At 42.9% G+C, this 26,733-nt stretch overlaps 1 protein-coding gene and 1 long non-coding RNA gene across 4 annotated transcripts in view; one reads left to right on the top strand and one right to left on the bottom strand.

Annotated features, from left to right (window-relative positions):
- The window catches only part of slc24a4 (solute carrier family 24 member 4), a 157,091-nt gene extending 131,727 nt beyond the window's left edge, over nt 1–25,364 (bottom strand). Inside the window, exons 1-2 of one of the 3 annotated variants that reach the window (XM_003214403.4) lie at nt 24,437–25,364; nt 4,664–4,774 (exon numbers count right to left, since the gene is read on the bottom strand). In XM_003214403.4, the coding sequence (XP_003214451.1) occupies nt 4,664–4,774; nt 24,437–24,596 (271 nt within the window). In that variant the 5' untranslated portion in view covers nt 24,597–25,364. Of the gene's footprint in view, nt 1–4,663; nt 4,775–19,308; nt 19,492–24,436 lie in introns of those variants that run through there. The other 2 variants (XM_016990901.2, XM_016990904.2) reach the window with 2 other exon arrangements.
- On the top strand, nt 756–2,198 carry LOC134295515 (uncharacterized). The gene is made up of 2 exons (XR_010002116.1): nt 756–1,293; nt 1,379–2,198. It is a non-coding gene; the product is annotated as an uncharacterized LOC134295515 (long non-coding RNA).
- Nucleotides 25,365–26,733: the final 1,369 nt, after the last annotated feature.

Below are 26,733 nucleotides of genomic sequence, written 5' to 3'. Positions count from 1 at the left end.
ATGAAAACCTTTGTGGGGCCCCAAAATCAAGATCAGCAGCGTATTTTACTTTGGCCTTGACTGTACTTTCAGAGTGCTATTTGCAAGTCATGATAAGAAAACCTTTCCCTACTTCTAACGAGCCTTTTTTAATGCGAGATTCTAATACATGCAGTACGTAATATGGAAAACAGCAATCATAAACTCAAATTATAGCCCCATTCCTATTTGAATGATTTAGTGAGAATACATTTCCAATCTTCTGCACAGCTGCAGTCTTAAAAGATGTACATTTTGTCACAATGAAACATAGCAATGATGGCACATATTTATCGCTCCTAGAGACGTCCGTATTGCACTAAAAATGCAGGGAGGGGAGTTTGCAGTGTGGCATAATTAAAACTTTGGAAAAAAATATAAAGCAGTTGAATGGATTGAAGTGAAGTAACTGTAAAGTACATGTATCTTTTGGTAGCAGGAAGGTTGCACATTGGATAGCTATTGGCTAATGACTAGCCAAAAATAGAGGTATTGATATGTTTTTGTTATGTTTTAGAACAGGATGAGGATGTTATCTTTGGTTTGTATATCTAATCTATTTATTCATTTAAGAAATTTATATTCTGCCTTTCCCCACTCAAGGATCCAAAGCAGCTTACAGCCAAGAAAATATACAATATAAAAGTTAAAACCATAAATATTAAACATGCTGTACACTCTAATTAAAGTTCAATAAAATAAATTATACTAACCCAGTTGTAAAAACAAACCCATATGTTATGATTGAGCCTCATGGCTCTGCTACTGGCAGACGTGGGCGTAAGACTCCTCGAGAGTCAGATACTCTCGAGGAGCGAGAAAGAAAGAGGCTGCGAGATATCTTTGCAGAACCATCTGACGAAGAGTCTTTTGAGGGGTTTACAGAGAGAATGGAGGAAGAGCTGGTTAGCTCGGAAGAGGATGAGATGGATTGGACTCGGGTAAGGGAGGAGTTGGGTGCCACTGGCAATGATGGGATGGAAGATGATTGGGGACCTTCAGGATTAGACCCATGGACAAGCTGGAGGGATGGGACGGGATCCACAGCTGGGGATGCTGTGGGGCGTAGTCAGAGGTGTTCCAGCTCTGATGAGGAAAGTGATGAGGAAACGCCCGGGTTAAGGAGGGCAGCTGATAGTGATGAGGACTTGTAACTGGCATAAAATGGGGCTTGGGAGCAATTGCAAATTGCGTTGGGCAAGGTAATCTGGACGAACGCTTGGGATCTGTGTGGGACGTTTTCCTGAAGACGGGTGTGTTTTCGTGTGCTGATACGTAAGTTGTTTTGGAATTTGGGTTCAGACGGCGGGAGGAATTGTGTGGGCTTTTGTTTGTGCAAACCTCTGCTTAATCTCAATAGCTTTGACCTTCCGTCGTCTTCTTGACGGACGCCATCTGCTGCTCTGGATTTACGGACTGAACTGACTACGGAATCGGTATCTCCTATTGGACTTGGTGAACTGCAAACGTCTGATTCTACCTAATTGACCTTCGGAAAGAACTGGGACTACTCTACTGCTTCAATCCTCGGCTGCTGCGTTTGTATTGGGAATTTGCCTTGCTGTGTGAAGGAGTGACTCTGTGTTACTCAAAACATAGTGCTGGCAGCAGAGAGGCATCTGCTGCCAATTACAGTAGAGTCTCACTTATCCAACACTCGCTTATCCAACGTTCTGGATTATCCAACGCATTTTTGTAGTCAATGCTTTCAATATATCGTGATATTTTGGTGCTAAATTCATAAATACAGTAATTTCTACATAGAATTACTGTGTATTGAACTACTTTTTCTTCCAAATTTGTTGTCTAACATGATGTTTTGGTCCTTAATTTGTAAAATCATAACTTAATTTGATGTTTAATAGGCTTATCCTTAATCCCTCCTTATTATCCAACATATTCGCTTATCCAACATTCTGCCGGCCCGTTTATGTTGGATAAGTGAGACTCTACTGTAGTTACATTCTTTTGAACTCTTTGTTTCCCAGCTTCTGTTTTGTTTACTCCCAGGCTGAAGCAAGCTGTTTTGATTTTACCCGGATTAAACTCCGGTTTAATCCGGTTTATCTTTTGAACGTTTTTCCTTGCCCCTTTTTGCTTTTAAAGGCTAAAGTTGCCTAGCCCTTGTCTTTTACGGGCATTTTGAGTTCTGTAAATCCAATAAACTCTGTTATCTTTGATCTTGTGGCGTTCTGTCCTTGACACCATAGGCCTTCCTAGCCATTTAGTATCACTGAATTATGATCCCCCCAAAAGCTTTGTTATACAAGAAGGTTTTAAGGCACTTTCTAAATGTTAGTAGAGATGATACAGATCTAATATCATCTGGCAAGGCATTCCAGAGGGAGTGAGCCACTCTTAAAAAGGACCCCTCTCTCTAGTACTCTTCAAATGTAGAGTGTCTCAGGTGTTTGAGAATACTAACAATTTCCCACTGGACCTAAGAGATCTCCCTAGGGTATACCGAGGAATCTGGTCTCTCAAGTAATCTGGACCAATGCCCTGTAGGGCTTTAAAGGTCAACATCAGCACTTTGTATCAGGCCTGGAGGAGCCTCCGATGGCCTAGGGGATAAAAGCCTTGTGACTTGAAGGTTAGGTTGCTGACCTGAAGGCTGCCAGGTTCAAATCCCACCCGGGGAGAGCGCGAGTGATCTCCCTCTATCAGCTCCAGCTCCATGCGGGGACATGAGAGAAGCCTCCCACAAGGATGGTAAAACATCAAAACATCCGGGCGTCCCCTGGGCAACATCCTTGCAGACGGCCAATTCTCTCACTCCAGAAGCAACTCCGGTGGCTCCTGACACGGAAAAAAAAATCAGGCCTGGAAACGAATAGGAAGTCAGTGCAGCTGTTTAAGGAGCAGAGTGGTGTGTTTTCTTATGTTCACTCCCAACAACAGCCTAGCTGCAGTTGGAGCACCAGTTTAAGTTGTGCAAAAGCTACTCTGGTAACTTCTGCTTCTAGATTTAAGAAAGAATCCAGAATCACCCCAGAGCTTTAAGGGGGAGCGTGAACCTTGTCCAGCTCCGGTTGTAACCCTATTCCCGGATCCATCTTACATGAGACCAGTAATACTTCCGTCTTATCTGGATTCAGTTTCAATTTGTTCACCCTCATTCAGCCATTACTCCCTCCAGGCACCAGTTCAGGTGCAGCACGGCTTCATTGGTGATTTCTGGTGGAGAGGAGTAGTAGAGTTGGGCATCATCTGCACACAGATGATAGCGAAGTTCAAAACTCTGGATGATCCCTCACAACAGTTTCATGTAGATGTTAAATAATATTGGGGAAAGTGATGAGCCCTGCGGGACGCCACAGTCTAATTGCCATGGGACTCCATGGACTACCCCAATACCACCTTCTGGTTGCGATTCTTGAGAAAGGACTGAAACCACTGCAAAACAATGCCTCTCAGCCCCATACCCATTAGTCGCTCCAGAAGGATACCACGGTGGATGTTATCGAAAGCCGCTGAGAGATCCAGGAGAACCAAACAGGTCACACTCTCCTTATCTAGTTCTCCATGTAGATCATCCACCAAGGCAACCAAAGCAATTTCTGTTCCATGACCCGGCCTGAAGTCAGCCTGAAATGGGTCAAGAAAATGCACTTCATCCAAGAACCCCTGAAGTTGGCTGGCTACCACCAGTTCCAGAATTTTGTTAATAAATGGCAAATTTGATACCGGTCTATAATTTTCAATCATAGTCTAGCCCATGGAATCACTCTCAATAAGCTTGTAGATTACAACAGGGCTATAGAAATCCTATTATTGCTTCCTATTAGGGTGAGAGAGAAGCATGTGAACTAAGGGGTCTCTGTCAGCATTTTCTGTGCACAGCCTTTCTATCCTATTTTGGGAAGAGAAGCAGTGCTGCGTATTCAATTTAAGGCTTGGGATGATTCCAAAAGAAAGTTCCACTCCACCACCATCCTATTTAATTAAGAGCAGGGCAGAAATCCTAACATCATCTGGTCCATATGGGAGGCCATGACTGAAGATGCCCATAGTTCAATGCTGCAGGTAACAACTCAAAGGACAAACAGTTACAGTTCTAGGAAATTTTCTGATTCCAGAATATTTCCCAGCCTGAGTAACTTGATGCTTTGGTACAGACTGATCTGCTCATAAATTTCCTGTAGGCTGATATGCATAGTTGCCTGAGCAGATCCTGCTTGCCTACAGGTCACCAACCTTTTCTGTCCAATGTTTGAGGACACCATGAAAGTAAAGTTAAGCTAAAGGCACTAACTGGCGCACCATTATGCCTGAATAAAACATGTCACATCTCAATCCATACACTCCAAAGCAAATAATCACATTCCTATAGATGTTGCTGTCCAATCATTTCTCAATACACCAACACAAAGATGACACACACAGCTTTGATCAAAACACATCTTCAAAAGAACCAGTGTGAGGATTCAGGCACATTTTCCATAACTGAGAAATTACCTTTCTGCTTGCTTGGGAAAGGTCTTCAGTCCCTGGGTCTTTTGTCTCTTACCAAGTTTTGTGCTCATTAAAGCTTCTTCTTGCATGGCAGACTATTCCAAGTCTGACACATCGCTGCAGCTTTCGGTACAGCAGTACAACAAAGCAGAAGTGGAGGAGGGATACCTGAAAGCTCTCAATTTCTTACCTGGCTCCGTGCAGTTCTTTTCTCTCACTGACTCATTATTTGATGCCATCAATCTTCTGTTCCTCCATAAATCTGACAGGACATTTTTGTCGACAATAGCTGATTCTTGTCCTGCATAAAGACAGACCCAGATTTGTTAAAAAACCGGCAACCCCACCAAAACCCCAGCTGCTTCAGTATATACATATATATTGTTTTCCCCACACTTCTTGGTACATATTATATTATTATATAATATAATATAATATTATTTATGGCTGGATGTATATTGGAGAAGAAGGCATGGTGTAGTGGTTTGCGTGTTGGACTAAGACCCTGGTTTTGTGTCCCTACTCAACCATATAAACCCATTGGGTGACCTTGGGCAAGTCACACTCTCTCAGACTTAGAGGAAGGCAATGGGAAACCTTCTGAGCAATTCTTGCCAAGAAAACCCTGAATGGGATTGTCTTAGGATCACCAAAGTTCGAAAATACTTTAATGCACACAACTAAAACAGCATGCATGTTGACAGATAATAGATAAAGAGAGCATCAGTGTGACAGAGTGGTTAGAAAAGTGGCTCAAAAAGAAAAGAAACGAGGAAGCAAATTCTCAGTCATCTATGAGGTTTACTGTGCAACCTTGCATCGCTCACTCTTTCTTTACCTTCCCGACCTTTCAGAATCGATCGAGGACAGACAAGGATAACTTGCACTGAAATTAGTGACAATAAGGTAGTAAAGTAAGTACGGTAATAGTGAGAACAAGTCCAAGAAATTTCAGACACCAGAAAATCTCAGTATTCAATACTGTCTTGTCAACAGAGACCTACTAGTAATGAGACTTGCAAATAAGAAGGGACCTTTAATGTAAGTAAGCCGGAGTAAACCTGAGCCCTTGGTGGCACAATGAGTTAAACCCTTGTGCCAGCAGGACCGCTGACTGAAAGGTCAGCGTTTCGAATCCGGGAAGCAGGCTGAGCTCCCATCTGTCAGCTCCAGCTTCCCATGCAGGTACATAAGAGATGCCTCCCACAGAATGGTAAAACACCCGGGCGTCCCATGGGCAACGTCCTTGCAGATGGCCAGTTGTCTCACACCAGAAGCGACTTGCAGTTTCTCAAGTCGGTCCTGACACGAAAAAAAAATGTGAGTGTTGCTCTTGCTTGCTTTCACTCACTTTCTCTTTTTATTTCTTTTGAGGTACAAATGACTAATACATATATGTGTCAGAAAACAGGATAACACAAAATACAGGCATATCTTGTTAATACAGTGCATTATGTTCCAGAGCACTGCTGCAAATTGAATATCTCCTTAAAATGAATCACAAGACCATGGATATAACTGTCTAAAATGTATTTACAGTATCACTTATTAAGTGTGAAATACCATAAAATATAAAAGCAAAAATAACGCACTAATGTTGTAAACAGCCAAAACAGGGACAACAAAGTAGTGTTGTACTGTATAATTGGAAAGTGCCATATTAGCAAAATGCTCTAAAGCAAAGCGCTTTAAAGCAAGGTATACCAATATATATATTGTGGATTAGTAACTTGTGTGGACCTTACCAGAAGTCTGTGTTAGACACTGCAGGCATTTTCAAAGAACTCTTTGAAATATTTGAAGAATATTTGCAATGCTGGTTAACAGGGAATACAGTACATGCTACCAAGACGCTTCTTTTTTTAAAAAAATCTAGCAGTGCGGGGGAGTATCTTTAACAACCTCTCTCTTTATTCTTGCATTTCTTTCTTGTGCTTTGTGACTCAGATCTCAAGCCATGTACATGTACACATTCCACCAAGCATCTATATAATCATCTGCAAAAACCCATGATCAGTTGGTAGGGCCTCTAATAAACATTGCTGATATTGTTTTATTTATAGATTGCACGATAAAGGGTGAGGTATATAGCTATTATAAAAATTAATAAGAGCATTGTTTTCCTGCAAGTGTAATTCTTACACTGCTTCTCTCACAATGTAATGGACAGTGGTTTAGGTGGTATCACTGAAGCTTCAAACAGAAGGGCTGAATTAAAAATAAATATCTATGACTGCCGTTGGTTGCAATGCTATTCCCCAGAACAGAACAATTAGAACAGAAGAAACCTAGAAAATGGGGAGGCATTGGTCTTGAGATGATAACAGGCTAAAGAAAGTAGGAGGTTCAAAGACAGGGAAGTTACAAGTAGTTGGGTCAAGGAGCCAGTATGATATAAGGATTTCAATTCTGGACTACGGACCTCATCTTATCACCAGAGGGAAAGCGGGGGAAAGCAGAGAGAACTGACTTACTTTATTCCCCACCATCAAGGTCAACCTTCTGGGATGCCCAGCCATCCCATATCCTTTCCCCATCTCTTCCTATCATTTGTTGTTTGGAGTTGGGTGGCACTCGGCTCCCGAAGATGAATTCTGGGCTCTGTTTCCATGCACTGCGTAAACAGAGGCCCAAGGAGTCCCACCCCATGTGATGGTCTCCATGGGACCCTATTTCCAAAGTACATGGAAACAAAGCCCAGACTGCATGAGATGAGGTCTTCAGACTCTAGGTGATGAGGGTTCAAACCCTACACAGCCATCGATATTCATTAGGTAACCATGGGCAAGTTACACTCAACTTAGAAGGTATGATCATCAAGTTTGCAGATGACACCAAATTGGGAAGGAAAGCAAACACTCCAGAAGACAGGAGCAGAATTCAAAACAATCTTAACAGATTAGAGAGATGGGCCGAAACTAATAAAATGAAATTCAACAGGAACAAATGCAAGATACTCAGGTAGAAAAAATGAAATGCAAAGATACATAATGGGGGATGCCTGGCTTGACAGCAGTGAAAAAGATCTTGGAGTCCTCTGGACAAGTTAAACAGGAGTCAACAATGTGATGCAGCAGCTAAAAAAGCCAATGAGATTTTGGCCTGCATAAATAGGAGTATAGTGTCTAGATCCAGGGAAATCATGCTACCCCTCTATTCTGCCGTGGTCAGACCACACCTGGAATCACACTGAGTCCAGTTCAGAGCACTGCAATTGAAGGGAGATGTTGACAAGCTGGAATGTGTCCAGAGAAAGGCAACAAAAATGATCAAGGGTCTGAAGAACAAGCCCTATGAGGAGCGGCATGTTTAACCTGCAGAAGAGAAGGCTGAAAGGAGGCATGATGAGGGCCATGTATAAATATGTGAGGGGAGGTCATAGGAAGAAGACAGAAGGCTTGTTTTCTGCTGCCCTAGAGACTAGGACACGGAACAATGGCTTCAAACTACAGGAAAGGAGATTCTACTGAACATTAGGAAGAACTTCCTCACTGTGAGGGCTGTTCAGCAGTGGAACTCTCTGCTCTGGACTGTGGTGGAGGCTCCTTCTTTGGAGGCTTTTAAAGAGAGGCTGGATGGGCCATCTATTGGGGATGCTCTGAGTTTCTTGGCAGGGGGTTGAACTGGATGGCCCACGAAGTCTCTTCCAACTCTATGATGCTATTATTATATTATTCTATTTGAGAAGAATACAGCAGTAAATCTCCCCTGAATACACATTGCAAGGAAAACCCTACAATTGGGTCATCACCAGTTAAAGACAACATGAAGGCCCATTAGAAGACTAACAAAATGATAATAAAGAAGAATCTGAAAAGTGGGCTGTCAGAGAGAATAGACTGGGAGGAGGGTGGCCGGGAGCTGAAGATCTTAAGGCTATAGTTCACATTCATATTTAAAATAACCAGCCAGACCTGGGCTACCAAGTTTGCAATAGAATTATTGAAAATTATGTGTGTTTGTGTGCACTTCAAACTGTACAACTGCTTGTTAAACTTAGACTGGATCTATGTTACCATATAATGCAATTTGGAATTGCATTATATGGTCAGCGTAGACCTATATAATGCAGTTTAAATGCATTTAATTGCATTATATGGTCTACACTGAGAGTGTAGATCCAGCTCTATTGCCTTCTATTTCATCAGTGAAGATGGATCCTGAAGATGGCTCACACAGAATTTGGAAAGTTAATTTGCGGACTCTAACTTCCAGAGCACACTCCTGTATGGCCATAGATTCTAGAAGTTGTAAGGAGATGCATTAAAAGTGATTTTTTAAAAAAAAAATCTCAGGCTTCACATACAACAATAAGCAACTAGAGCTGCTTCTACCTCTCCAATATTGTTCTGATTAAGCAGAGTGTATGGGGAATGTGTGCATATAGAAAGTTGTATCATACTGTCCAGAATCAGAACATTAGTCCAATCCCATATTGTCTACTCAGAGTGGCAGCAATAGTTCTCTCCATGGTATCAGGCAGTATTCATTCCTAATCTTACCTGGAAGTTCCCACTACTTCAGGCATGGGCAAACTAAGGCCCGGGGCCGGATGCAGCCCTCTGGGTGCTTACCTCAGGCCCTCCTTATTTTCCTTGTCCTTTTGGCATAGGGATATGGTGGCCCAACATATCCTTATGCCAAAAAGACGAGGGAGGAGGGCACGCAGCAGCTGAGAGCTCTCTGGAGCACTCTCAGCCACCACCTGTCTCGCCCTCCTCCATGCATAATGCCAAGAGGACAGCCCAAGGATCGGGGGAACCGCCCAGTGTCTTGCCTTTCTCCCAGCATAAGGATGGGGTGATCAGCTCCGTCCTTATGCTGGGAGAACAACCTGAGGATGACCCTGCCCTGCCCTTTCCTGGCCTTCCCCACCCAACGTGTGCCCGACTCCCTCCCTCCTGGCCTGGCCCTCCTGGCTGGGCCTGCAATGCAAAAATGTTTGTCCATGTGTGCACTACTTGCTAGTAATCTCTCATACATATACAACCTTGCTTAGCTTTCAGTGTCAGATAAGATTGCGTGTTCGGTTATCATTGGTTCATTATGAACATAAAATCACAGATTCATGGATTTGGAAGAAACCACCAGTACCATCCAGTCCAATCCCATGCCACAGAGGAAGATGCAATCAAAGTTAAATAAGTGAATAATTATTTCAGCTACTAAGCTGAGAATCCTGGATCACAGCCTTCTGTTGGAATGCAGTGCAGAGCTCCTGAGCACTGGGCCACCATGGCCATATCTCATAGATCCAAGTAGGCTGCTTCTTAGTCTATATCATAGGAATCTCCCTCAATCAAAGAAAACCATCTGTTTGCCTGTAAAGGGAAGCAATTACCATTATCTTCTGTTACAAGTTCTTCTAAGTGAGGCAGTCGTTCCTCTTGTGCATTCATGGTGACAGCATTGACAGCACTCACACAGATATCCCTCTCTCACACACAGCGGCCCATTTTTTACCTGCTCTGGAATCATTTTTGAAAGACATGGATCTCCACATAAGTGAAAACTGTTACTGCTTTTCACAGTGGAACAGACTGCGTCTGTAGGTGGTGGGCTCTCCTTCTCTGGAGATATTTACTCAGAGGCTAGAAAGCCATCTGTCGGGGATGCTGTAGTTGTATCCTCTGTACTTCTGATTTTTACTGAACAGAGGCTTGACTACATCAGGACTGGACAGACAATCAGGCTTACAAGAAGTATTTTGTTATTGCTTTTGGGGGAGGAAAAAAAACTTAAACCCAAAGATCTATATGACAAGGCATTGGACTGGATGGCCCTTGCGGTCTCTTCCAACTTTATGATTCTATGATCGACAGCAGGAACTTAATGCAAAAAACATTCATTAGTATCTGCAAAATTCTGAACCCAACTATTTGTTTTGGTTATCAGAAATGAACAGGACTCACAGTCCTTCCACCCAAAAATCTACTCATCTACTTATCTTCAGTTTTCTCCATTTCATTAGTATAAGTTACAGTGGAGAATCAAAATGTATGTGAAGATTTTCTCCAAATCATATGCCCATTGAGTATACAGAAATCACTAGCTGTACACAGATGAACACAATTCCTCTGAGAGGCACCCTGAGTTCAAACATATAGAACTGTCTAAGGCAATGCCACAGAAAAGAACATGGAACTGATCAATAAGTAGGAGCTGTATATTGTAAAACCAATTTAAAATAATCTAATCCAAAAGACAACAGGTGAAAATAATAACTAAATTACACCTAGTATAATATAATATGTTTATATTAGTATATAAATGGCAATGAATTCAAATACAGTAGAGTCTCACTTATCCAAGCCTCGCTTATCCAAGCTCCTGGATTATCCAAGCCATTTTTGTAGTCAATTTTTTCAATATATCATGATATTTTGGTGCTAAATTCGTAAATACAGTAATTACAACATAACATTACTGCGTATTGAACTACTTTTTCTGTCAAATTTGTTGTATAACATGAGGTTTTGGCGCTTAATTTGTAAAATCATAACCCAATTTGATGTTTAATAGGCTTTTCCTTAATCCCTCCTTATTATCCAAGATATTCGCTTATCCAACATTCTGCTGGCCCGTTTAGCTTGGATTAGTGAGACTCTACTGTATATGGATTCTGGTTTTGTCCGGACAATTATTTCCACAGGCAGAAATCACCATTGGAATACAAAATTCAGTAAAGACCTTGCAAGTAGAAGACTTGATTTCTGCCTACATACCCCTGCTTGTTGATCTCTGCCATAGCATTTAACAGAATATTTTCAAACTCTTTTTCTCCCCTGTAAGTTTATTTTAGCGTATGTTTTTGTAGATTCCAATCCACATTCCCCAGGTGTGTTTCAATACGGAGAGCCACTGTGGCATATTTTTTGAGTGTTGGACTAGGACTCGATTAGGGTTTGAATCCCTGCTTGGTCATGGAAACCCGCTTTGTGATCTTGGGCAAATCAGCCTCTCTCCGCCTAAAAGGCAACAGCCAACCTCCTTTGAAGAAATATTGCCCAAAAAACCTTGTGATATGTTCGCCTAAGAGTCTCTGCAAATGACTTAAAGGCACATAACAACAGTAAGTTTCCATATATTTCCAGAAGTGGATTAGAGTCCATAAAACCTCAAATCAATTAGTCATAAACATGACTGTCTTTTCCCCTTTTCTTTTATAATTTCTCCATGCATATTATCCACAGAATTTGAATGCTTTGCAGAAATCAAACATTAGACAACAGTGAACAATGGGCAATTTTCTCTGTATAGCAAGAGGAATGGGACAAACAGAGAGACCGCATGCTCATTCAGTGCTATCAGCATCAGCTACTTCTGCATCATCTAAAATGTAATATACATCATGGTCAAGATATTTTCCTGTTTCTTGGCAGGGGGTTGGACTGCATGGCACGTGAGGTCTCTTCCAACTCTATGATTCTATATAAACACACACACACACACACACATACATACATACATACATACATGTGTGTGTGTAGCATATGAATCGATGTACCACCATGCATTCTGTTCTGATATCGGACTCTTAGCATATTGGCCTGACGAATAACTGAACAAGGTGATTCCGAAGAACAATTCCCACACTGTACAGTACAACACTGTACTGTGCAAACTACTTGCCCTTTGAGATGTCTAGATAGCTTTGTCTTTAATGACGGGGATTGCTAAAATAGAGAATGAGAAATTCAGACTGAGATCATTTATACAAATTGAATCATGCCATAGTGGTGTAGTTCTGAGAGGGACAGCTTTTGACCGCAATCCCTCTGCTAGTAGCAATCTGTGATTCGGGAATCTTAGTTTAGAAGATGAAGTCATTATGACCTAAGGGGCATTGAATTTAGTCTTCATCTTCTAAACTAAGATTCCCGAATCACAGATTGCTACTAGCAGAGGGATTGCGGTCAAAAGCTGTCCCTCTCAGAACTACACCACTATGGCATGATTCAATTTGTATAAATGATCTCAGTCTGAATTTCTCATTCTCTATTTTAGCAATCCCCGTCATTAAAGACAAAGCTATCTAGACATCTCAAAGGGCAAGTAGTTTGCACAGTACAGTGTTGTACTGTACAGTGTGGGAATTGTTCTTTGGAATCACCTTGTCAAACTCCCAGGATCCTATAGCAGTGAACCATGGCAGTTAAAGTGGTGTCAAACTGCATTAATTTTTCAGTGTAGATGAACTCTTAGTTGATTCAGAGCACAATTTAGTTTCTCTACAGGGTCATGTGCTGCAGCTCCTATAATCCATGACCAATAAAAGTCAGTAATATCTAGAGCACCATGACTAGCTCCACAGTGCTGAACTGTGCCAACTACTGACCTTACATGCCACATTTCCTCTTTCTCCTGATAATGGGGCCCATGGTGGCTAATAACCCATTAAGAATAATTCAAGGTAAAAAAGCAATAAAAAATCAGAATAAAATATAAATATATTAAAAACAAACAATTTCTAAATAAGTCATTAGAAATATTATATGTACTGTATTTTTTAAACCTTATGGATCAACTGTAATTATCCGAAAAGTCTAAATATTGAATTCTTTGGCTGGTCCATGCAGACTTAGATTCACATAAGAGGGACTACTAACCCAATTCAAACTAAGGCCCTTTCAACACAGCTGTAAAACATCCCTCATTATCTGCTTTGAACTGGATCATATGGCAGTGTGGACTCAGATAACTCAGTTCAAAGCAGATATTGTGGGTTATCTGCCTTGATATTATCTGGATTATATGGCTGTGTGGAAGGGCCCTAAGACAAACTACACAGAGAATTGAAAGCTTCATAGACGTAGGCCCCTTCTACACTGCCATATAATCCATATTATGAAAGCAGATAATCCACATTATCTGCCTTGAACTGGATTATCTGAGTCTACACTGCCATGTGATCCAGTTCAAAGCAGATAATCTGGATTTTATATGGCAGCATAGACAGGGCCTAAGACTATGAAAAAGAGATTTCCAGTGCAGTACAGACAATTTCACACATGACATAAAGAAAAAAGATGTGGGAGTCCTGGCTTGTCATTCTACATGATCCTTGGACCGGGAAAAAGGAGACCGGGATGTATCTAGGCTTGCAAGCAGGATATGCTACATACACTGATAAGGTTTGAACTTATCATAGAACAAAATGTATTCAAAAAGCTATTCAGATTGTAAAACCTCTACTTTGCCTCAGAATAGATTTATTGCAGTTACTTATAATAGATTTATGGCTGTCATCTGATCTTCTAGTTTTGAATCAATATATTGAAGGAAAAAAAAGTTAAAATCCAAATAACCCAAAGATTAAGCTGCATCCTATCATCCCTCGTCCTGTTCATGGAGAAAGGTGGGCATCTCTGGGTTTCTCTACAGAAATAGAAATTTGTCCACAGAGATTTTTCTTGAATAACAGTAGTACTTTCCACATGGTGGCTTCACCGGTGGAAGGACCTCTTAGGGCCCTTCCACACAGCCCTATATCCCAGAATATCAAGGCAGAAAATCCCACATTATCTGTGTGTGGAGTCAGATAGCCCAGTTCAAAGCAGATATTGTGGGATTTTCTGTGTGGGATATAGGGCTGTGTGGAAGGGTCCCCTAGTCCATACTGCCATATATTCCAGTTCAAATCAGAACATTTGGGATTTTATTCAACTATGTGGAATGGGCCTCAGAGCTATCACCAGGCCCAAGAGAGGGAATATGGTTAGGTTCCCCACTGTAAATCTTCCTGGAAACTAAGGATTAGTAGTTCTGCTTCCAGGATATATCCAATTTTTTGCTGACTTTGAATACTGTATAGTAGATAATGTTGTTATTCATAGAAGGCTTTGATTTGCTGAAATTTAGCATCAGATATTAAAGTCACATTCAGGTCTGCTGGTTTGTTTTTTTTGGGGGGGGGGGTTAAAAACATGTTTAATATATTGTTTGTAATGCAAACTACGTGAACGCCTACCCTTCCCTTGGAGGCAAAGGAAGCACACTAAGTTCCCTAGAGCAGAACTTGGAAAGGTCTTTTGGGATCCAAATTCCTAGAAAGCCAGTGGGGCATGACAGCTGGGAAGGATTTACAGGCTATACTCCAAAAAGAAACAAGAGTCAGCATAATATAATGGTCTCAGTGTTCAACTAGGAATTTATAGAATCATAGAAACATAGAAGAGTTGGACGAGACCTCATGGGCCATCCAGTCCAACCCCCTGCCAAGAAGCAGGAAATCGCATTCAAATCACCCCCAACAGATGGCCATCCAGCCTCTGCTTAAAAACCTCCAAAGAAGGAGCCTCCACCACAGTCCGGGGCAGAGAGTTCCACTGCTGAACAGCTCTCACAGTGAGGAATTTAGGCGACCAGAGTTCAAATCATCATTTAACTATGGAAACCTACTGCTTGAGCTTCACCAAGTCACACGATTCCAGCCTATGAAGAACATAAAAGTAAACCTCCTCTGAATAAATCTTGCCACGAACACCCTATTATACGGTCACCATAAGTGAGAGGTACATAACTACCATAAGGGTTCAAAAATGTTCTGGTCATTAACCGGAAAAAAATATTAATTCAAATGTTGTTTTTAAAAGGTTTTTCCATGTTCTGACCTTAACCTGAATGAGAGAAGCTTCTGGAGTTTGGAAAATGACAGTTTTCCCATCTTGATTAGGTTTGCTCTGTTAGCTAAGTTTAATTTGCTGGAATCTGCTGTAGATATAACTCCATGCAAACAGCACACATTTACCTGCATTTCTGAGTGAAAACAAATACAGCATCTGGAAAAAAATCCTCTTAATGTAGGTATTTCATCTGTAGCTTGAATCCAGAATTCACTTACAAGTTAACACACTGGAAAATTAAATCCCAAACCAGTGACTTGCTTCCCAATTCCAAGTAACTCAGGTCCTGCCCTTGTGCATTAAACAGGATTTCTCTATTCGGAGATAGTTGTTTTTCAAGAGACTACGACACGTTAAAGCTTATTTTCATTTATACTTCTTATCATATGTAAAAGCAAAACGGTGAAAATGGTTTTGTAACATGTTGTAAAACCCACTGAGTTATGGTAACATTATCTGCATGCTAGTCAATAAGTACTAGTTTTCTCCAGTTCAGCCTCAAGCAAACTTTCAAAATTGGGTCAAAATATTTGACAGCAACAATGGTGCTATTAAACTACTTCTTCCATTATTAAAACGATGCCTCTGCATTCATTCTTCACCAAGAATCTATATACTTGAGAGGATTTGGAACAGTTTTCAGAGTTTACAGCTCTTCCAATCTGAAGAGAACAAAGGTTTATTAAATTATAACTGGTAAGAAAGTTAGATTGATAGTTAATCACAAGGCTCAACTGACCTTCTGATAACCTATAAAACTCAAGTTATAAAAAGTAAAATGCTCCAACAAACAATACAGCTAGAAGCTCTAAACTAAGAATCCTCCTGTATTCAGATCAGGTGGGCCTTCATGATTAATCAGAATACTGAGTGTCATTTGAAAGGGGAAATTGGAAAAGTATTGCAATTTTTATAGCAGCCTTCCACAATTTGCTACCTTCCATACCTGCTGGATTACAAATCCCACAATCTCTAGCCAGTTTGGACGTCTTATCTGCAGTGGAAGAAGTTATACTCCAACAGATCTGCAGGGCATCAAGTCGGGAAAGGGTGGCATACAGTATCCTGGAGACATTTATCTGGAATCCTCAACAGTTATAAAAGAGTTGAGGATATGCTGCAATATTCTGCTTCAGGCCTCACATGTGACTCATGATTATCATTTGAAATTAATTCAAAATGTACATTATGATTTCTTCCTAACATTGCCTTGGTCTTACAAATCTTAAGCATTGTCAATTCCTCCTTGTGCCATCATCAGATCTTTAAAGCAAATTAATAGCATTCCCCGAAGATTGATAGACTTTTTCCACATCAGAATAGCAACAGATTTCTTTGACCCACAAATCTGGATTTTTAGGTCTTTTAGCACTCTGTTTGAATCTGATTTTAATGAGATATTTAGTCTGCTCATATTTGGATATTTATGTTACTAATATCTGCTTTATTTTGAGGTAGAATAAAAAACAGAGGTGGTGATACTAACACCATATAACATAATTGTTGTTCCTGTGTTATAAATGTCATTTCCTTATGGGTCCAATCCTAAAAACATGGTAAAAGTTTATTAAGCTACAAAAACTTTGTTTTTGCAGGACATCTTGTAGCACATTTTGCTATAGTTTTTCCATGAATGTCTTAAATTTCAACTAATTCAACATAATTTGTAGCAGCGACAAAAACGAAGTTTCTGGAGTAAAACAACTACTTTCAGAGTATGTGACACATAATTAAACAGGAAATACTTTCAAACCAGGGATAGATTTTTTTTTAATTTTGTTACATAGTGTAATAGTATTGTGTATATCAGGGATGTGACTACAGAAGTTGATCAACTACAAATCCGATCACCCTTCACCACTGGTTAAACTGGCTAGGGCTAAAGGGGACTGCACTTCAGCAACAGAGAGTTGCAAATTACCTAGCTATGCTTTACATTAATGTAATGCATTTTAAATGTTTATCTCTAAGTCTGCTTCATGCAGACATCAGCTGGAGTACTGTCTCCAGTTTAGGGCATTGAAAGTTGAAGAAAAATATTGAGAAGCTGGAACATGTCCAGAGGAGGACAAGAAAAAAGATCTGAAAACTGAGCTTAAGGAGCTGTGCACATTTAGGCTGAAGAAGATTCAGAGGTAATATGATAGTTAACTTCAAATTCCTGGAAGATAGAATAAGCTTATTTTCTACTGCTCCAGATGGTAGACAAAAAAAATTGGATTCAAATTACAAGAAAGGAGATTATGACTAAACATCCGTAAGAACCTTCTGATGGCAAGAAATCTTTAAGGACTGTTTTATAAGCTGGTGAGCTCTCCTTAGTTGGAGGTTTCTGAGCAGAAAGTAACAGTTAAAGGTGGTTAGATATAGATATAGATATAGATATTTTGTAATTGCAGGATAAAGTGTGTCATTCATCCACAATTTTCCATTTGCAAGACATATGCACATTTGTATCTATTATTACGAGGTTGAACTTGCTTAATGTATGGGATTGGGAAGAGCACGGATTCTTAAACTGTGGCTCCTGACCACAAATTGGGTCCCCTTAACTCAATGGTTCTCAACATGTGGGTCCCCAGATGTTTTGGCCTTCAGCTCCCAGAAATCCTAACCGCTGGGATTTATAGGCCAAAACACATGGGGACCCACAGGTTGAGAACCACTGCCTTAACTCAATGTTGGGTTCACCCAAAATTGGCAACAATAAAAGGTTTCTGAACATCACTTAGTGACTGTTTAGACATTTACACAAATCTCTTGTGCAATATTTATAGTGGACTCTGCAGAAGATGCATCAGCTATGCTTCATAAAAAGGAAAATCAGATTGTTTAGCAAGACTTGCAAAAACTGAGTTGTTACCAGTAAATGCTTGATTTTATACCTATTTTGTTTACCTATATATCTGGGCTCATATAAACATTTCTCAGGCCAAAAAGGATGCCCAAGTGGGAAAATGTAAGAAGTTGTGGGCTAGATCATACATTTTGCATTTCAAGACTTACCATCTACATTTAAAGAGAAGAAGTATCAAGGTAATATGAAACATATCTTCTTGATATCCTGAAGAAGCAGAACAGGCTCCAGGGACTGAATCTGGCAAACTAAGCACTGAGGCTGGGCAAACCCTTCAGGCAATGACATTAGTAATACTTTTTACATATTCTTCCATTCTAATGCTTACTGTGCCCCTGGCATCGAATATAGTACAACTGCCTTTCAGCTGCACCAGGCGAGAGCTGTAAAGTGATGTTCCTCCAGAAGAGGAGTGTTTTGCCTGCTTGCATTAGCATCCTTGACAGAGGTCATTTACTTCGCAGTCCCTTGCCAATTAAAACAACCCACTAATAATGTGCCAGGCAGGAGGCAACCCCAAAACCTAAAGTCAGTATGGTTTGATTTGGAGACTGGCCAGCATACAGCTTACAAGTCAGCAGCACAAGTCTATGCATGTTTAGTCAAAAGTAAATCCTATTACATTCAATGGGATTTACTCCTAGGCAAGTGTGTATAACAGGAACAGGCAAAACATGGCCTCAAGATTGCATGCAACCCTCAGTGTTGTTTTGGTGGCACTATGACTCCACTTTAACTGCCACAGTTGCAGCCTGTAGGAACCAGACCATTGCTGTTTGGGGAGGGACATTCAGCATCCTCTGCTCCTCTCTTGCCTCATCAAACTACACATTCCGGAATTTCATAGGCTATAGCTGCAACTGCAATGTAGTTCTGTAGTGGGAAATATCTACAAATCAACTTTTAAATCAGTCTTTCTCCCATATACAGCACTGTTCAACATTTTAAAAAATACTTTGCTTTTCAAAATGAGAATTTCTAGACATTTCCGTTTTCACTTTTGTTGTTGGTTTCTTTCGGAAGGGAGTTTGATATTTTTCACTGCAATCCCTTAAAGCAGTGGTTCTCAACCTGGGGTCCCCAGGTTTTTTTTGGTGTTTTTTTTTTTGTTTCTTTGTTTTTGGCCTACAACTCCCAGAAATCCCAGTCAGTTTACCATCTGTTAGGATTTCTGGGAGTTGAAGGCCAAAACATCTAGGGACCCAAGGTCTTAAAGAGTCTTGGTGCAAAAACTAGTCTCCAAGCTCACAGAGGTTGCCTACTCCTAGAAAATAGATTTGTAAACTTAGTGACTAAATTAGGCTAGCATTTAAGGGAAGAAACCACAGAAGTGTATTTTACTCAATAGCTCACATCTGGTTTTTGATGTTGAATTTTCCACAACACCTGCTATTAGCGTAATGACAGAGAGTGCACCCACGGCTGAGTCCAAGCGAAGAAAAGCTGCCAAGTCCTAGCCTCACCCGGTCATTCCTTTAATAACTACCTGGCAGAGGGCTATTTGGAACGCCTCGGTTATTAAAGGGAGGCGCCAGTGCACCTGCCAGACCTCTTCTCTTTTTAAAGGTACAGCCCAGAGCTCAGTCTACACTAGAGGGTTGCTGGATATCCTTTGATTTAAGAGACTGCAATATTTATCTGCAAAAAGCCACTGTGATTTAGCAGTCCAAGCATTGGATTATGAGTTCGGAGACCAGGGTTTGATTCCCTACTCAGTCATGGAAACCCATTGGGTGACATTGGTTTAGTCACACTCTCTCAGCTCAGAAAACTCCATGTTAGAGTCACCTTAGGTCAGAAGCCACCTGAAGGCATGCAACAACAAGTATTTAGTCTGTGGTTCTGTAAGATAACAAACCCATATAGATCAAGTCTCCTTCTCTTGAGTGTTTTAAATAGAGGCCGGATGGTCATCTGTCTGGAGTACTTTGATTGTGTGATTCTGCATGGCAGGATGTGGTTGGACTGGATGGCCCTTGGGGTGTTTTCCAACTCTATGATTCTATGATTCTAGTCAGCAGGCAGTAAAACCCCACAGCTGCCTTTTGTTGTGTTTTAAAGAGGTTGATCTGACAACCCTAATTCTAATCTGTCCATTTTGGAATTAGGACTCTAAGCTGATGGAAAAAGAAAAAGAGACAGGGAGAGAACAGAAGATTCCCAGAATTGGGTTCCTTGGTGGGGGAGCTTACCAAGTTTCACATACGGTAACTAATGAAAGTTAATTCACTTTATGCACTGTACCAAGTAATAAAAGTCACTCCGGAAGTCACCTATTATTCCATCACTGACTCTCTCTCTCTCTCTCTCTCTCTCTCTCTCACACACACACACACACACACACACACACACACACACACACAAAGTTTGTTGTGATCTCTAATACCCTCATTGGAAATAATCCTCAACCACTATCATTCACGCTTTGTATTTTCAGCTCCCAGAATCACTGTCAAGTTGGGTTCCCTATTCCATTTGATCTGTGATAAAGTGTCCCACATACCCAACAGCTCCAGGTCTGACTCCGAGACCCCTTCCACACAACTGCATAAAATCCCACATTATCTGCTTTGAACTGGGTTATATGGATGTGTGGAAGGGCCCTGAGATTTACAAGAAAGGGATCAGTTCCCATGCCTGAGTCTCATGACTGTTGCAGGAGTGATCTGTTTAAGTACTGAAGGAGGAATGTGCAAACACTTCCAGCCACTCTCCTGTATTTGGCATGTGCTCTTATAAATTAAGATTCATCCCTGAAGTGACTAAGGCCCCTTCCACACAGCTGAATAAAATCCCACATTTTCCACTTTGAACTGGAATATATGGAAATGCGGACTCAGATAACCCAGTTCAAAGCAGATATTGTGGGATCTTCTGCCTTGATATTCTGGGTTATATGGCTGTGTGGAAGGGCCCCAAGGCTGCAGTCCCAAAGCATATTTAGCTGAGAGTAGATCCCTTTGAAAACAGGAAACTCTCTGTATGAACACACCTATGTGCTGTAAGTAGGACCTAAACACTATTTCTACTGGAAGCTAATTCTGGATAATCAAACTAAAGGATGTACTTTTCTCACACACTTCAAAAACGTATGGAACTCACTGCTACAAGATGTGATGACTTGGATGGCATTTAAATGCGAAAACAATCATTCAGCATGAACAAATCAGTGGCAAGTAGTCACAAGGGATAAGAGGAACCTTCAACTTTCAAGGCTAGTATATTTTTGAATCCCAGTTACTAAAAGCAACACACAAGTGTGGGGAACCCTTAATTCTCTAGACATTGATAATGCATGACTCCCAACATGCTTATTATATCTCACAGTGACTGGGGCACGTGGGGACTGTATCTCCCTTGTATCCCAGCCAAAAGGGCAGGTCCATGGAGGACCACAGATGAAGCATTATTGCTTTCCTGTCCTGTTCCTGGGATGCATCTACATACACTATAAAATGAATGCAGTCTGACACCCCTTGAACTGCGATGGCTCCATGTTATGGAATCATGGAAGCTGTATTTTGATGAGGCACCAATCTTCTCTCTCAATCATGGTGTCTGCCTAAGGATGCATCTTCACAGTAGAATTAATGCAGTTTGACCCCACTTTAATTGTAGTGAGTCAGAGTTATGGAACCCTGGGATGTGGAGGTTAGTGAGGGACCCATACTTTTGGTCAGAGAAGGCTAAGGAACATGTAAAACTACAACTCCTATGATTCCTTGGCCTTCTCTGCTCCAAAGTATGGGTGCTTCAGCAAACTACAGCTCCCAGGACTCCATTACATTGAGTCAGAGTAGTTATGCAATGTAGCTGCACCCTTTGTCTTCTAAGAGCAATGATGGCACTCTGGATAGGAGTCCGATGAATCTGGGTATGATCCAGCAGTGGATCTTGTTTGTTTGAGGGTGGGTCCACACGGTAGCATTCATGCAGTTTTGCATGGCTTTAACTGCCATGGCTCAACACCAGAGTGTCCTGGGAGTTGCAGTTTGACAAGATCTTTTGCTTTCTGCTGCCAAAGAGTGCTGGTGCCTCACCAAGCTACAAATCCCAGAACCACATAGCAGGGAGCCATGGCAGGAAAAGTGGAGTCAAACCACAGTACTTCTACGGTGCAGATGCACCAGGATCCATAGACCTTTGGAACCATGTTGTCGAAGACTTTCATGGCCAGTATCACTGGGTTGCTGTGAGTTTTCCAGGCTGTTTGGCCATGTTCCAGAAACTTTCCCTCCTGGAGTTTCACTCACGGCCTCTGGGGATGCCTGCCATAGATGTGGGCGAAACATAGGAGAGAATGCCCCTGGAACATGGCCAGACAGCCCAGAAAACTCACAGCAACCCAGAGTTGGAACCCTTCACCTGGGGACCCACACAAGGGACAGGTGTTTCCCTGTAGGAAAATATAAGGCAAGATGCAGCTACATGATGAATGTTAACTTGCATTTTACCTGTTTGTACTTTGATATATGTGTTTTATCTCTCTGTTGTAACCCTGCCTTGAGTCACAAGGGGAGGCAAGTAATAACGTTGTTGTTGTTGTTGTTACAGAATGAAGGCCACTCTGAGTCCCCGTCCAGGAGATAGTGCAGCATACAAATAAAGTTGTTTATTATTATTATTATTATTATTATTATTATTATTATTATTAATTATTTTGGCTCCACTTTCAATGCTATGAGATCCTGGGGGTTGTAGTTTTCCAAGTTTTTCTGCCTTCTCTACCCTAAAAACGCACCTCCAACCATTCTAGAGCATGGAGCTCTGGCAGTGAAAGTGGGCTCAAACTGAATGAGTTCTGCAGTACAGATGCGCCCTTAGCCTTTCCTACACCTGTGTGCTCCTTAGAACCCTGGAGTTGGAAGGGACCCCGGGCCATCCAGTCCAGCCCCATTCTGTATTCATGCCAGAGGTACACAACTGAAGCCCTTCCAGTAGATGGCCATCCAGCCTGTGCTACCAGACCTAGAATCATAGAATCGTAGAGTTGGAAGAGTCCTCGTGGGCCATCCAGTCCAACCCCATGATAAGAAGCAGAAAAATCGCATTGAAAGCACCCCCGACAGATGGCCATCCAGCCTCGGTTTAAAAGCCTCCAAGGAAGGAACTTACACCACACTCCAGGGCAGAGAGTTCCACTGCTGAACAGCCCTCACAGTGAGGAAGGTCTTCCTAATGTTCAGGTGGAATCTTCTTTCCTGTAGTTTGAAGCTATTGTTCCATTGCGTCCTAGTCTCCAGGGCAGCAGAAAACAAGCTTTCTCCCTCCTCCCTATGACATATTTATACAGGGCCCTCATCATGTTTCTTATCAGCCTTCTCTTCTGCAAGCTAAACATGCCCAACTCTTTAAGCCGCTCCCCATTGGGATTGTTCTCTAGAGCCTTGATCCTTTGAGTCGCCCTCCTCTGGACACTTTCCAGCTTGTCAACATCTCCCTTCAATTGTGGTGCCCACAATTGAACACAGTGTGATTCCAGTTATAGTATGACCGAGGCAGAGTAGAGGGGTAGCATGACTTCCCTGAATCTGGACACTACACTCCTATTCATGCAGGCCAAAATCCCATTTGGGGGTTGCAGTTCATTGTAGTGAATGCTAACTTACATTTTACCTGTATGTATCTTGATGTATGTATTCTATCTGCCTTGAATCACAAGGGGTAGCAAGTACAGTAATAGCATTGTTGCTGTTGTTGTTATAGAGTGAATGCATTTTGGCTCCACTTTCAATGCTATGGGATCCCGGGAGTAGTAGTTTTCCAAGGTCATCTGCATTCTCTACCCAAAAGAGCTGACTCCGAGTCCTCACCAAAACCACAACTCCAACCATTCTAGAGCATGGAGCCCTGGCAGTGAAAGTGGGGTCCAACTGAATGAGTTCTGCGCCCTTAGCCTTCCCTACACTTGTGTGCTCCTTAGGACTTTGGAGTTGGAAAAGACCCTGGGGGCTATCCAGTCCAGCCCCATTCCTGAGCTATCCTTAGGACCCTGGAGTTGGAAGGAACCCCAGGGGCCATCCAGTCCAGCCCCATCCCCATCCCCATCCCCTGTGCATTCCTTAGGACCCTGGAATTGGAAGGGACCTCGGTGGCCATCCAGTCCAGCCCCATTCCTGTGCGCTCCTTAGGAACCTAGAATTGGAAGGGACCCGGGGGGGGGGTATCCAGTCCAGCCCCATTCCTGAGTTCTCCTTAGGACCCTGGAGTTGGAAGGGACCCCGGTGACCATCCAATCCAGCCCCATTCCTGATCTCTCCTTAGGACTCTAGAGTTGGACGGGACCCCGGTGACCATCCAATCTAGCCCCATTCCTGAGCTCTCCTTAGGACCCTGGAGTTGGAAGGGACCCCGGTGGCCATCCAGTCCAGCCCCATCCCCGTGCGCGCCTTAGGACCCTGGAATTGGAAATGCCCAGTCCAGCCCATTCTGCCCCCCTGCCAGGGGTACACAACCGAGAAGGCGCCTCCGCCAGGCTTACCGAGCTTGGAGAGGAGGGTGGCCATGCACCAGGCGAAGAAGAGGATGGCGCAGATGAAGCCCAGCTGTTGCAGCAGCATCTCGCGCCTCTTGCGAACTTTCCTGAGCTGGAAGAGCGGCCCCGGCTTGGACACGGGCCCCGGCTGCCCCTCCAGACCCATGGCGAGCGGGGGTGCCCTCCCTCCGTCTCTGGGGCCGAAAGCGGCTTTTGTACGGTTCCCCCCTCGGAAAGCGAGGCGCCCGGCTCACTGGGAGGGCAGCCCCATCCTCCCGGAGCCTCCTCAGGGGCCCATGGCAGGGCCCGGGAGGGGGAAATAACGGGGTCGGCGAAGGAATGGATCCCCTCCTCCGGGGCTTGGGGATCTGATGGAGATCTGGTGGAGGAAAGGAAGAAGAAGAGGAGGACGAGACGAGCCTAGGCGAGACCGAGAGAGAGATGCGCTCTCAGCCTCTCCAGCTCAGCATCCCGCCGCAAAGTTTCCCGGCTTCTCCCAACGAGTCCTCCTCCGCTTCATCGTTTGATCCCCTCCCTCTTTCTTTCTTCCCCTTCCTTCAGTTGGAGAGAGAGAAAGGGCGGCGCAGGTTCCTTTTGGGAGACTCCTCTCTCTCTCTTATCTCTCTCTGTTTCTCGCAGCCGGGAAGGCAGGTCGTCTCCGCCTCTGGCAACTTTGGCTCCGAAAAGGACTCCTACGCTGGCTCTGGGTCCTTGGTGTTCCTCTCCGGGTCCCTCTCCGGCGCCGTCCCCGAAGCGAGAGGAAGGAAGGGAGCGAGAGGGAAGCGGGCGGGCGGGAGAGGACAAGGATTACCGGGCCAAATTAATCCTTTCCCCCGAAATGGCGCAAGCATTATCCCGTCTCTCTTGAGCCCTTGGCACCGGGCGCCGCGTGCGGGAGGCAGGCAGGGAAGCAGGGAGGCGTGCCAGGGCATGTGCATCAAGGCCCTCGCCTTCCCTCCCAGTCTAGGGCAGGCAGGGGCCAATTTAGGCCCTCCAGGGGTTTTGGACTTCGACTCCCACCATTCCTAACAGCCTCAGGCCCTTTCCTTTTCCCCCTCAGCCGCTTAAGCGGCTGAGGGGGAAAAGGAAAGGGCCTGAGGCTGTTAGGAATGGTGGGAGTCGAAGTCCAAAACCCCTGGAAGGTCCAAATTGGTCCATGGCAACTCTAGATACTCTGTAGTTTGTCTCATCCTGCTGGTTCCAACACACATTTCAATGCCTCAAGAATTTCTCCTCTTTCGCTGTGATACGATTCCAGCATCTGCTGGTGGGTTCTGGGCCCGGCATGCCTACCTTCCCAGAAGGGCCAAATCCAACACATCACTCGTCAGTAGAGGAAGCATCTTCTGTTCAACATCGTTATTAATGACTTAGATCAAGGGTCCCCAAACTGGATGCGGCCTATCGAAGCTATTTATCCAGCCCCCACAACACAAGGGCAGAAGCGGGTTGGGCTAAATGACCCAAGGGGTCTCTTCTTCTCTTACAACCCATATTATTATCATTATTACAGTAGAGTCTCACTTATCCAACACTCGCTTATCCAACGTTCTGGATTATCCAACACATTTTTGTAGTCAATGTTTTCAATACATCGTGATATTTTGGTGCTAAATTCGTAAATACAGTAATTACTACATAGCATTACAGTGTATTGAACTACTTTTTCTGTCAAATTTGTTGTATAACATGATGTTTTAGTGCTTAATTTGTAAAATCATAACCTAATTTGATGACTAATAGGCTTTTCTTTAATCTCTCCTTATTATCCAACATATTCGCTTATCCAACGTTCTGCCGGCCCGTTTATGTTGGATAAGCGAGACTCTACTGTATTAACATTGAGGCTGGGTGGCCATCTGTCAGGGGTGCTTTGCTTGTGCTTTTGGTGCACAGAGGCAGAAGGGGGTTGGACTAAATGGCCCAAGGGGTCTCTTCCAACCCTCTTTATTATTATTATTAACATTGAGGCTGGGTGGCCATCTGTCAGGGATGCTTTGCTTGTGCTTTCAGTGCACACAGGCAGAAGGGGGTTGGACTCAGTGGCCCAAAGGGTCTCTTCCAACCCTCTTTGATGTTGTTGTTGTTGTTGTTGTTAATTATTTATTATTGCTTGGTGGCCAACTATAGTCCGGCCCTCCAACGGTCTGAAGGATCGTGAACTGGCCCCTGCTTTAAAAGTTTGGGGACCCCTGACTTAGATGAAGGGTTAGAAGGCATGATCAATAAGTTTGCGGATAACCCCAAATTGGGAGGGACAGCTATACTACAGGAGCGTATAAATCCTTATTTATGCAGACATA

This window comes from Anolis carolinensis, chromosome 1 (assembly GCF_035594765.1).
Source record: "Anolis carolinensis isolate JA03-04 chromosome 1, rAnoCar3.1.pri, whole genome shotgun sequence".
NCBI lineage: Eukaryota > Metazoa > Chordata > Lepidosauria > Squamata > Dactyloidae > Anolis > Anolis carolinensis.
Note: the sequence above shows the minus strand (reverse complement) of the source record. Positions and strands in the feature narration are given on the sequence as shown.